General features: G+C 40.3%; 1 protein-coding gene across 1 annotated transcript; it reads right to left on the minus strand.

Annotated features, from left to right (window-relative positions):
- Nucleotides 1–1169: 1169 nt before the first annotated feature.
- LOC116060693 (hexokinase HKDC1-like) lies at nucleotides 1170–12216 on the minus strand. Its single transcript, XM_031314417.2, has 21 exons — nucleotides 11947–12216; nucleotides 10596–10758; nucleotides 10318–10475; nucleotides 9946–10068; nucleotides 9762–9857; nucleotides 9391–9490; nucleotides 8154–8337; nucleotides 7890–8045; nucleotides 7554–7787; nucleotides 7084–7225; nucleotides 6818–6974; nucleotides 6565–6713; nucleotides 6160–6279; nucleotides 5858–5953; nucleotides 5464–5563; nucleotides 5006–5118; nucleotides 4719–4885; nucleotides 3601–3756; nucleotides 3256–3343; nucleotides 1639–1784; nucleotides 1170–1469 (listed from the first exon to the last, which is right to left on the minus strand). Exons 1-21 carry the CDS (start codon nucleotides 12007–12009, stop codon nucleotides 1340–1342), a joined length of 2841 nt encoding a protein of 946 aa, XP_031170277.1. The 5' UTR covers nucleotides 12010–12216; the 3' UTR covers nucleotides 1170–1339.
- Nucleotides 12217–12659: the final 443 nt, after the last annotated feature.

Raw genomic sequence — 12659 nt, forward strand, 5'->3', positions numbered from 1 at the left:
TATGAGCGCCCTTTTGCTTCCAAAACTAAATACTGAACCCTGGTATCAAAGGCAGAGACTCTAATCAGTGCAATGCTAACACTGGCATCAGGTGACTGAGCAGCTGTTGGTGTCACACTTTTCCCAGAGTTTATTTGGTAATGATTGGAAAGTAGAGGGCTCTGGTGTAAAGCCCTCAAGTACCAAATATGTGAAGAAAAATATTTTTGTTAGGCCATTCATACATTTATTTTGATTTTCAGATAGTGTAGTGTATATCTAATACAGAGCAGACAATAAAATAAGGGTTTTCGAGGAACAAATATGAAACATTTTCAGGTTAACAAGTTTTGTTGTCATCTTGCAAAAATCCCTTAGTTGGAATCCAGTTCTTAACATTTTATAGGGAACCAGAAGTTATTCCCTGGCAGCAGTGCCTTCATCTTAGCTGGCTGCACAACGCACCCCAAACGGCTGGGTTCATGGGTGGGAAGCCTGTGAGGGATCATGCATTGAAAACCTCTGCATGTTTTATGCTCTTCAGGTCAGGCTCTTTGCTGCCAGGTTGAAAGAAGCTGTTGGTGAATCCATTTGTATCTGAGGCAATATATGACAGTCTGCAGCTCTCCCAGACCATAAGACAGAAAACTATTAATCCCCAAGGGGCATTTCATTTTTACAGTCTATCCCATCCATGTCATAAATAAGTACAAAAGTAACAACAGCACTAAGCATTCACATCAACATCAACATGCCAGTGACAACAAGAGCATAGATCAACGGTTTGTGTTCAGTAGCCTAATGGCTGAAGGAATGAAAGAATTTGCATACCGATTAGTTTTCCATGCAGGAACATAATAGCGCTGACCTGACGGCATAACTAAAAGTTCACTAAAAAGTGCATTGTCAGGTTAATTAATATTTTATCAGCTTTCTGAACCACTCGTACCTTCCACAGAGAGCTGAGGTCTTTCTGCTGGACTCCAGTGATCTTGGAGCAGACCTTAACAATGTTAGACAGACAGTTTTTGTCCTTAACAGACAAACCATTAAACCAGCACACGATGAAAAAGTTAAAAGACTCTCGATAAACGTTTCATAAAATTTCCTTGCAGACACCAAAAGAGTTTAGCTTTCTTAGCAGATGAATTCTCTGCTATACAGTATATTCTACTATACAGGCTGTGTTCTCATTACATTTCAGCTGTGAATCGAACACTCTTCCCAGGTATTTGTATTCAAGAACGATTTGTGCATCTTCATCATGTATGATGCTTCGCTTTCGACACTGCCTTTTCTGAAGTCAATTATCAAAAGGCGACAACTGCAACAAGAACAGCGGTGCTGAGGGAACTTGGCATTACAGCTTTTGTCTGGCCACAGCTGTGATGAGGGCAGCACCCTTTCCGCTGCCTTCCTCTGATGGCAGGAAAGTCACGTTACACTGAGGAGCCAAAACTCTGGCAGTTTCTTGAAGGACTTCAGCAAAACTAGAAACAGCAGCAGCAGAAGAAAAAACAATTTTGTTTTTAGAAAGTTTTTTTGAAGAAGCAAGATAAAGGAGTAACAAGGAAAAAACACTTTGAATTGAATCCTTTTTAAATAGTTTTGTGCCTGTAGCACTCCACAACTACAACAATTAAAACAAGAAGAACTCACTGTGGATGCAGTTTGTAGAGTGCACCGTCCACCCCTACAGTGATGTTTAGATGGTCCAGGCCTCGGTTCTCTCTGATCTTATCGACCACGGCCGCCATTCCTGCCCCACACAGCACAGCTGCACGACGTGACACTGCTCCACATACCTGTATAACAATGAAAACTATTATCATTATTGCAACACTTAACAGACTGTTGGTGCCACAGTTAGCTGAGCCAGACAATATAATATCACTCCTCAACCAGTAGAAAGAAATCTTACTGAATGCCAAAGTGAGGTTGCAACAGAGAACATGATTTTCTCAGTAGTGTGTCAAAATTTAAACTCTTAACCTCTCTCTGGTATTTGAGACAAATCAGAGACAAGAAATAGGCCATAGGGTTGCAGAATGATGATATTTTACATTTAAACGCTTACTTTAAATCGTCGTCAACAAGGTTCAAAAGTTTAACATGAATGATGGCTGCATTGCATTATGTGTGCCAGACAACCACTTCCAAAGGGTACAGATGACCTCTGCCCAAGATCCGGGGGGGGTGCATGCAAAGGTCTGTGGTGCTGGAGTGGGTTGAATGTGGGGCCCAGTTTAGAAAATGTTGTCCCCCTGTCCATAATTCCTGACAGCGGGCCTGCTATTGTCCAGTACACAGTATTATATATATATATATACACAGTCTTGTGAGATGTAGTCTGACTGTGAGAGGCTACTAGAGTAGTAAAATAGACTATTATTATTATTAATGTCAAAATATTGACAACTGGTTAAAATATCTATGTTTGTCCTGCAGTCCTCAGCTACAGTATAACAAAGATTATGTCCTTAAAGGACAATTCCGGCGCAAAATAAACCTAGGGGTTAATAACACGTGTACCGAGTCGACCGTTCTCTGGGATATGTTTTGACGGTAATTGAATGTATCTGTAGCTTGAAACAAGCTAGTGCGAACCGCTGATTGGCTTAACGCTAGGCTTTCGGGGCACTGGTAGAGTAAAAATAAATCACTATTTCACACCACTAACAAGGCTCAAAACAAGACATTACCTTCAGGTATACAGGCAGGCGCCATTGTGGGAAAACAGTCATGACCAGTTGAACCACGAACGCCGTGCAACCAGTAACCAGTAACATAGCTCTAGCAGGGCGTTTATGGTTCGACTGGTCATGACTATTTTCCCAAGATGGCGCCTGCCTGTATACCCAAAGGTAATGTCTTTATAAACTATCTTTTTAATAAACTGTCTGTACACTTAAAAAGTTTTACATGTAGGGACCCTCATTATGCTACCGTGGAAGTGTGGTGCTATTTTGAGCCTTGTTAGTGGTATGAAATAGCGATTTATTTTTACTCTACCAGTGCCCCGAAAGCCTAGTGTTAAGCTAATCAGCTGTTGTCTCAAGCTAGAGACACATTCGATTACCATCAAAACATATCCCAGAGAACGGTCGACTCGGTACACGTGTTACTAACCCCTAGGTTCATTTTGCGCCGGAATTGTCCTTTAAAATTGTATTTGACTTTAAAAACACACAGACCTTAAAGTTAGTTAGAATTCTGAAACTGCACTTAAACAGCTATTTGTCTACAAACATGACATTTTTTTTTCCTGTCTTCTACCTCTTTGACAATGATGCTGTCATCACAGGTGCTGTCGAGCCCCAGCTGTTGGAGAATAGATCGGACCTGCAGTAGAGCCAGGCGGTCACTAGGGGGAGGCAACACAGTTACACGCATTACAGTAAAATACAGCCACACAGTTACAGTCCTACACACCTAAATTCTGCCCTGGTGTGTGTGGTAGAATGAAGGTGTCTTTCACAGATTTAAAAGGCATTATTGGGGACAAAACCTTTATTCTGTGGAATAGGATATCTGAAAGAGACATCATGTATGTATACATTTGCACATGTCTCAAACACAAATATACATATACACACACAACATACACACAGTTTCTCCTACCTCTCTATTTGTGACAGGTATTTGGTTTGGAATATTCCAGGTGTTTTCAAAGCTTCAGTGACGTGTCCTCTGAACAGCAAACCTCCTCTGGTTAAATCCAATAACACCTGACGAACAATTTCTCCTAAATACATCCCACTGGTCAGCTTTTCAAACCTGCACACTCACAAAGACACAAATTATTTGTTAGATCCACAAAGACCAAAGTGGCCACCTGATCGAGTTAATGAACAGCTCAATATAAAGCATACAGAATTACTGGAGCATAAGGCACATATGTACATGTGCATAAAAGTATGCAAGTAATATGGGGCCTTAAAGCAGCCATATTATGCTCATTTTCAGGTTCATAATTGTATTTTAAGGTTGTACCAGAATAAGTTTACATGGTTTAATTTTCAAAAAACACCATATTTGTGTTGTACTGCAGTGCTCTCTCTCACTGCTGCAGATCCTCTTTTCAGCTGGTCTCTGTTTTAGCTACAGAGTGAGACCTCTTTTCTTCTTCTTCTTCTTCTGTACTATCTTTGATTGCACTGCACATGCCCAGTAGCTCAGATGTAGATCATGTCAGCTAGCTAGCTCCATAGACAGTAAAAGAAAGGCTGTTTCTACAACTTCGGTCAGTTACAAGGCAGGATTAGCTGGGAGACTTCTAAATGAGGGCGCACATGTAAGTAGTTCTTTTGTAGATTATGGTGAACTTGTGTGTGTTGTAGTAGTGCTTTGCTATTGAGAACGAGGTAGCATGCTAGCGTTAGCATGCTAGCGTTAGCCATAGCGTTAGCATGCTAACGCTACGAGCTAATGGTTGCGGTTAGCCTGCTCGTTTCGGCTTGTGACGTCACAAGCCGTGCCGATTTTGAACAGCTCACCCAGAGACTGAAGGCAGGACACATTCAGAAACCGTATCTCACTCTAAACAGCATGGATGGATTTTTTTCAAAGTTTGTATGTGTGTGGAAGCACCAGAGACACAAAATAACACCCCAAATCCCAGAAAAAGTGATTTTTTCATAATATGGGCACTTTAACACACAAGCACAAAACCATGATTAACAAACATGTACAGGTATGAGAATGTCCTCATACATATGCAAACAAACAGTGTTTCTAACCTTTGTTTTCCAGGGTTCAGTGAGTTTTGGTCGACCTCAATGTCATAAGGTGTGATGATGTCATTGAGAGAGCCATCATCACCCAGACCTCCCCACTCTGTGTTTATACACATCTTTGGTATCTCAGAATCCCCCACCTTTTTCTCTCTTTTAGTCCCATCATCCAGCTGTGAGCAGATACAAATGAGGGGGTTACATTTATGGGTTATCATCCAAATATTAATTTAACATCAACACAGCACACTGAAAAACTAAACACTGTGAGTACTGCATAAGACTTGTTCAACCTTTTCCTCGCCTCCTTCAGGGGTCCCCTCTTTTCTTTCCATTTTTTCTGTCTTTTGTTCAGCTTTTTCAATGTTCTTCAGCTCCTCCATGTAACAAACATTAGTGCCAGTTCCTTTGAAACAGAGTCATATCATCTCTGTTATATAAAACATTACAATAACAATAAAGCAAGCATTCAGAATATGTGTTGCTTATCAAACTAAAGCTTGTGTTTAGAGACAGAACCCAGAGTCCTTAACAACAAACAGAAACATCACATTACTTTTACAGTACTTGTGAGGACCCTGACTGGTGAGAGCTTTTTCTAACCCCAAATTATAACAACAACCATGATAACTACAGGACTGACCACAACCCTAAACACAATACAAGACCTACGCTTGAAAAGCACACTAACTTACTGACTAGCCCAAATGTCCTCAGTTTGTAAAAAATGAAAACACTGAAGGCCACATACCAGCAATCAGTCCAATTTCACACTCAGGGTCTTCATAGGCACAGCTCATCATGGTCCCCACTGTGTCATTGACTACTGCTACTATGTCCAAGTCAAACTCCTATACAAACATAAACATGTGCGTACACAATCATACAAACACACATACATAGTTGATATTTAACTACTGTTCTACAGTATACAAGAATATAGTGACAGAGTCTGGACTCCATGTATTAATATAATTTACATTCACTTTGTAGTGACACAGTTTTGTGCATCTTGCAGGCTCTATGCTCCTACATGTACATAAACAAATAAGTAAATATAGGAAAAATGGCCCATTATTCTTTAAGCTCATCTGACAAAACCCAGATCGTCATTATGAACTCTATTCTGTTGTATTTTGACTCACGTTGCGTCTCTTGATGGCATCCCTCAGCATGCTCACAACATCATGTCCTTCACAGTCTGTGGCCTTGAAGCCTTTGGTCCAGCTCACCAATGTGCCCTGAGGAACACACAATGGTTGAAAGAGGTTACAAAATGGATGTTACTCATTTTGGTGTCTGTTATCTTGTGTATTTTTACTGTGTGTTTTTCTTAAAAGCTATTCACTTGATCATTGACTGATTGGTTGCTATTCCTATGAGAAAATGTTGTCTGTGGTTGTAACAAACTAAACTTATATAACTGAACTCTGATGTCCACACTTACCGTGTCAATAGATGTCTGCTCGCAGGGGAAAGAGAAGGTGAAGCCTGCAGGAAGATGAGCGTTCTTCATCCCCATGTAGTCCAGGAAGTCACTTACACACTGCACTATATGATCAAACAACTAGAGACAGACAAAGAAAGGTTTTCAATGAAAGAAAAGTATCCAGCCCAGTTGGCTTTTTAATGGTTTTAAAGAAAATGAATTTGACCTTCCACTTCTGACAGGCTTTTTTCGACAAAATTGCATGTAATGTGCTTCTTTGTTTAGTAATTTACTGAAAATACTCATTAACTCTTTATGAGTATTTCATTTACCAAGCCCCAGTTTCACATTATCTGTCTGCCTACCACTGTCAGTCCTTCTGTCTGGATTATTTAGTAGTAACACTACAACAAAATGTCCTACCTCTTCTCCACTTCCCTGCATTATCTCCAGCGGTATGGTGTAGATCTTGTGGTAAAGCCGGGTGTTCTGTTGCAGACCATTTTTAAAGTTCACCAACAATGCTCTGAAGTTTGTCCCTCCCAGATCCAAGGCGAGGTACTTTCCACGCTCTGGAAAACAAAACAAAAGATGAGTTTACTGATTATCTGTTTTTATACAATTCAGTTTAATTTATTCATGGACACATTGTGCGTTTTTAATTTTAGTGTCTGACCTGTGCCATCAGGTGTACGGTACACAAAAGAAGGCAGCATCTTGATAGCAGAGGGGCCTTTACTCTTCAGCCCTGCCTCCAGCCCCATCCTCATCCTGGTCTTGACCAACTGGAGCTGCTCTTGGCTCAGTCTGAATGGAGACATTGTCTCATCCACCTGCGATACACGTAAGAGATACTGTGTCATACCAGATATGATAGCATTAAGTACACACACACACACACACACACACACACACACACACACACACACACACAATCCTAACCTGCCGCCTTCGTGATGCCAGTCGTTGGGCGACTGCTGTTACCAGGGCAGCTCCTTTGCTGCTGCCGCTGTCTGAGAGGGCAAACCTGACATGGCACTCAGGAAGCAGCCGCCGCACTACTTTATGGAGACGGGAAGGATACCTGAAATGGAAGAAGTCTAATGTTTAACCTCTATTGGTAATCTGTAGCAGCTGTAACAACATCACTGTTGTAATTTCCCAATGTAGAAGTCTGGCACATTGTAGCAGGTTGATAAAAATCCATAATTATATTCTAATTTAGATACTTACAAATGTATTTTTACAGGTCATAACAATGTGACCAATGACAATTCAAGGTGTGTGCTATTAGAATGTGACTAATCAGGATGATAATTCAAGATACTGTATATCCAAATGAAAAAGGCCTATTGATGTGCACCACTGGCATATGATTGTGATTTTTGGTGAATATTTCCATAATAACCTACTGTGGATGCGTCTTGTACAGAGTTCCATCCACGCCTACAGTGATCCTTAATGTCCTCAAATTCCGGTTTTGCTTTATTCGAGTCAAGATGGCAGCGAGTCCTGCAGCCACCAGATTTGAGGACCTGAAGGACACTATGGTGCTGACATGTTGAACAGCAACACAGTCATCAGATGTTGGGGTCAAATCAAGATCCATGAGAATGTTTCTGGTGTTCTTCAGACCATTTTTGTATCTGAAATAGACAAACATGTATGATATCACTTGTTTTTACACAGATGGAGAGTGAGAAGGACGGATGGAAGGACAGACAGACAGACAGAGAAAGATAACTCACTCCTCCATGGCTGCTACATGTGCCGTGGTTATCTTCCCTTTAATCCTCAGGGCATCAGAAACATGTCCATCAAACAGCAGTCCGAGTTTAGCCATCTTTAATACAACCAGCCTCACTAACTCGCCCAGATACATCGCACTGACCATCTTCTCTAGGCTGCCATGAGGAAAAAAGAAACAAGAAGGGTTCAAGGTTGATATTGTGTTATACATGCTGTGCCATAACATGACATATCATGAGAAAAGTCAAAGCCGCTCTCCTCACATTTGTTTTCCAGGGTTGTTGGAGGATGCGTCCACATCCCTGTCAAACTCTGTGATGTAATCATTCAAAGCCCCGTCGTCTCCGAAGGCTCCCCACTCAGTGTTCACACACATCCTGCCCTCGTCTCCCTCCACCAGGTCAACGTGACGCAGCTCTTCCATGTAGCACGCATTGGTGCCAGTGCCTAAACACACAAGCATACATCATAATACTGTTCAAAGAAACTTGCTCTGGTTTAGGGGTGGGTGATATAGCCCTAAAGTAATATCACGATATTTCAGGGAATATCTGCAAGAATGAAATCCTTGATGATATGACAAAATACTGAACAATAATTTTTATTTCAAGAACATATAATGGCAACAAAATGATTGTTATAGTTTTATATTTCTGCATAGATGTTAACAGTTTGCCTTCAAATATCCAGTTAAAACCTTTAAAAACTTTTTAAAAAATTGCGTGACATTCAGATTCTCTATAAAATATAAATACATCAAAGTGGACATCCAAACAGTTCCCAAATAAACAGGCAATTACGTCAACAAGTCAGAATATTGTCATTATCACAGTATGAATTTTATCACATAATATGATATTAAAATTATCGCAAATTATGTGATATGGCACAACTCTACTCTGGTTAAATTAATTTTCTATCTTCAAAGATCACAAGATGTTAAACCTAATCTAACCTTAAAATGCAGTTCTAATCCTAAAATAACTATAATCTAACCCCTTTTCACTTAGTCTGGTAAAAATGGTTCAAACACAGAGTGCAAAACCATTCACACAAAACAATCCCTCCCCTCCCTCACACAGATGCATTAATACAACCAACCACTAGAGGGACAAAAACTTTTTGTAACATTTATTATTTTATCATAGTAGGCCCAAATAGGTTAATTCTCAAACTAAACATAAATTCTATATTTTATGACATTTAGGAAGGCTTCAGTTCAGTTATTATAAGTTTTGAGACTGTTGTTTTGTTGGACTGCATTATATTGTCAGGTGTTCCTTTTTCTGCCTCTAACACTCAATGGTGTTTTAAGCCCCCAACGTCTCCTTCCAGGCAGCGCTGCGACCATTGACTTCAAGGCAGCTAACTCTAACCCTAACCATTGCCTAATCCTAGTGCCTTCCAGGCAGTGCTGCCTGAAAGGAGACGTCGGGGGCTTAAAACACAGATAAATGCCTCAAACAGCTAAGTGAACTGTATGAAGATGAATGTACTCACCAATAATGAGTCCTACATCACAGTACTGGTCATCAAAACCGCAGGTCATCATGGTTGCTACAGTGTCGTTAACCATGGCTAACACCTCTACATCCATACCCTTCAGAATGAGTTACAGAGTGAGTGAAGGTTAACGTAACATCAACTACAGTACAGTTTGTATATTAAATGAAGTGTTTCAGAAACAGTGCAGTGAGCTCTAAGTTATAAAAAGTGGGTAAGGGTTAGTCAGTAGATCTATAGAATGAGCTCCTCATGAAAAAGTCATGTCTCAGTACCTTTACTGGCCTGTCTGATAAATGAAAACTGGTTTGTGGGTCAAAAACCGGTAAGTAACAGTATGTATACTGTAATGAATACAGGCATCCTACCCCAGTTCTGTCTATTGCTTCTCTGAGGGCCTGGACCACATCTTTACCCTGGAGGCCTCGAGCCCGGTAGTTTTTACTCCAGTTTACCAATAATCCCTACAGAGAAAGAAGGAATATATACAGAGTAACATATGTTGCAGGTGCAGGTCAAGAAAACCAGATGACCAGATGGATGTATAGTTACCTGATTTAAGGTGGACTGTTCACAGGGGAAAGAGAATGTGAAGGCCAGAGGATGTTTCTTCTCCAAACTGATGTTCTTCTCATGCAGGAAGTCCTTTAGAGACTCTGACACGTGGTCAAATAGCTACAGAGAGGGAGAGAAGACAGGAAGACATTGTAGAAGAAGGTTCATAATGTGTTAACTTTCCAACACCCTCTCTGTTTATGCACCCTACTCCAACCCCATACTTCTGCTCCCATTCTTGTTCAAAACTCTTCACCTTCATGTAGATCCTATATGTCTTTTCTGTTCCCTCTAGAATTCCACAATCCCTTGTTTCTATGCCTTTAATTGTCCATGTTTCCTCTTCTCCATGTTTCCTCTTCTCCGTACCTCTGTTCCTCTCCCAATGAGTAGCTCCTTAGGTATGGGGTAGGTCTTCTCCACCATCTCCACTCCTCCCCTCCTAATCCCCATGCCCTCTCTCACTTTAACTTGGAGCACCTTAAACCTGGAGCCTCCAAGATCCAATGCCAGAAACTGTCCTTTCTCTGCATGAGTGGAGAAATGAGGAAACATTATATTAACTGTATTGTACTGTATGTAGTTTATATTAATTCACATTGAACACAAAAGCCTGAAAAAGTGTGAAAGCCATTAATGTGAGTTACCGGATCCATCGGGAGTGGAGCGGACGTGTGTTGGCAGCATCTTCACTGATGCTGCAGCGTTGCTTTCCGCTGAAAGCCCCTTCCTCATTTCAGCCTGGAAACGAGCCGAGATGTCACTTAACTGGTCGTCATGGAGACGCATGGCGTACAGAAACCTGTCCACCTGAAGATTAAAGGAGAAACAGAGTAAATGGTTAGCAAACAAGCAAAGAGAAATGAGGCATACTGATTTACTCTTTGGTTTCTACCTTGCCAACAAAGTAATAAAGAAAAACGAGCAGCAGAACAAAGGTCAATGGAAATTCTATCTTGTTTATTCGTCCCTCAAAATTGGAGTATATTCACATCATAGTTGTGAAGATTTGTCTTCTATCAGCAAATATGCTGGAATCTTTGATTTTGAAGGTTTACATGTGGCAAACATTTAAAATGTCACAAGAGTTGCTGCAGCATACTAAATGCATTCAGATGTAATACTTGTGTATCAAAAGCTCAAAGGTCATTTTGTGGTTAACAGTAACTTGATCCAGGGAGTGTCGCTTGATTGTGGAACATGTTGTAGGAAACAGAGAAGACTGTGGACTTATTTTCCACACATTGGCTAATCTTCTTAAGAAATGACAAAAATATATGTATATATAAAACAAGCTTTCCCATGCTCAGTCCCGTCCTGTATACTCTATTACTGTGGCGTCATGTATGGGCATGTACTGTATTTGCGTTTTTGAATGGGAGTGTCAATACTTTGTCCCTGGGAGTCGGACAGTGTGTGTTGATCCCATCTGCACTAAGGGAGGAGTAGTGACACTGCCAGGCAAAGATGTTAATCATTGCTCAGGAGAGATGAATGGCGACACAGTAACTAATGATTACAGCATCTTGTTACAGCACAAGCTACTGCCGTATCTTTTGGATTTAGTAAAAATAGATGTTGGCACATCTGCAAAACCTCAGCAGGTCAAGTGCTGGATACATAAAATCAGTTTAAAAAGTCAACTTTTTATCATATGATAAATCCTACCAGAATTTCCCACACTGAATGATGCGGCACTACATTACAGCAACAAGTGATCTTTCTATTGAACTTTCTATGATTTGCGGATATGTTTTACAGGAAATGTCAGATAAAGTAAGGCCATACATAAACTTTTTGCCTGAGAATTTAGCAAATTATTTATATTACAGATTGATTGTTTTAAAGGACATTTCAGTTTGAATATAGTGCAGCAATCTTTGTCAATATCATAATACCTTGTCTGTAGCAGATTACATCTTGAAAGTAATCTCTTTAATACTGAGAATTATTGCTACTGGAACACAAGTTTAGTTAAAGTTGTGGAATAGTTCTTACCTTCTTTGTGGGGTCCTCCTGGAGTTTGGAGAAGAAGAAGGAAATAAGGTGAACAGCAAACATCTTGATGTGCAACACACACCACCATGAAAACTCTTCCAGCTGGTTTGTTAGTGAGTCTGTGCTCCTCTGTCACTGTGTGATACAACTGCACACACGCCAATGAAATTATGATAAAAACGGCATTCAGTGTCTGCACATATTAAGATAGAGAAAGTCAGTTTCTTCCCTCCTGAGTCTCGTCTTGTTCTCACTGACTGAGCCCACTGAGCAGAGATCAACTTCCGCTCTAACTCAATGATTAACAACAAGACAAACCCCTTGATCTCATCATTTCTCCCCAATCTTTCTTTTCACCCAACCCTCTCGTCTTTTTAATTTCAGTTAAGCGTTTCTTGTGACCAACACTAGACTTTACTGAAGTTCTGCAGAAACATTGAATTACCAAAATATTAGGAGACTTACTCAGCAAAGGTCAAGAAAATGATTTGATGGAATAATGCAGACATTTGAACATCAAATAACTTCAATGAAGGATTAGAACAAGCTGATATAGAATATTTATGACACTGTGAAATAAGATGATTTTAACAACCTTAAGGCAGCTTAAAGGAAAACAAAAAGGGAAAAAGCTGTATGTTAAGGGATATAAGTAACTACTGGTATATATTGTAGAGGCAGATCCTGCCACATCCATGTTTGTTAATTCCAAC

This window comes from Sander lucioperca, chromosome 3 (assembly GCF_008315115.2).
Source record: "Sander lucioperca isolate FBNREF2018 chromosome 3, SLUC_FBN_1.2, whole genome shotgun sequence".
NCBI lineage: Eukaryota > Metazoa > Chordata > Actinopteri > Perciformes > Percidae > Sander > Sander lucioperca.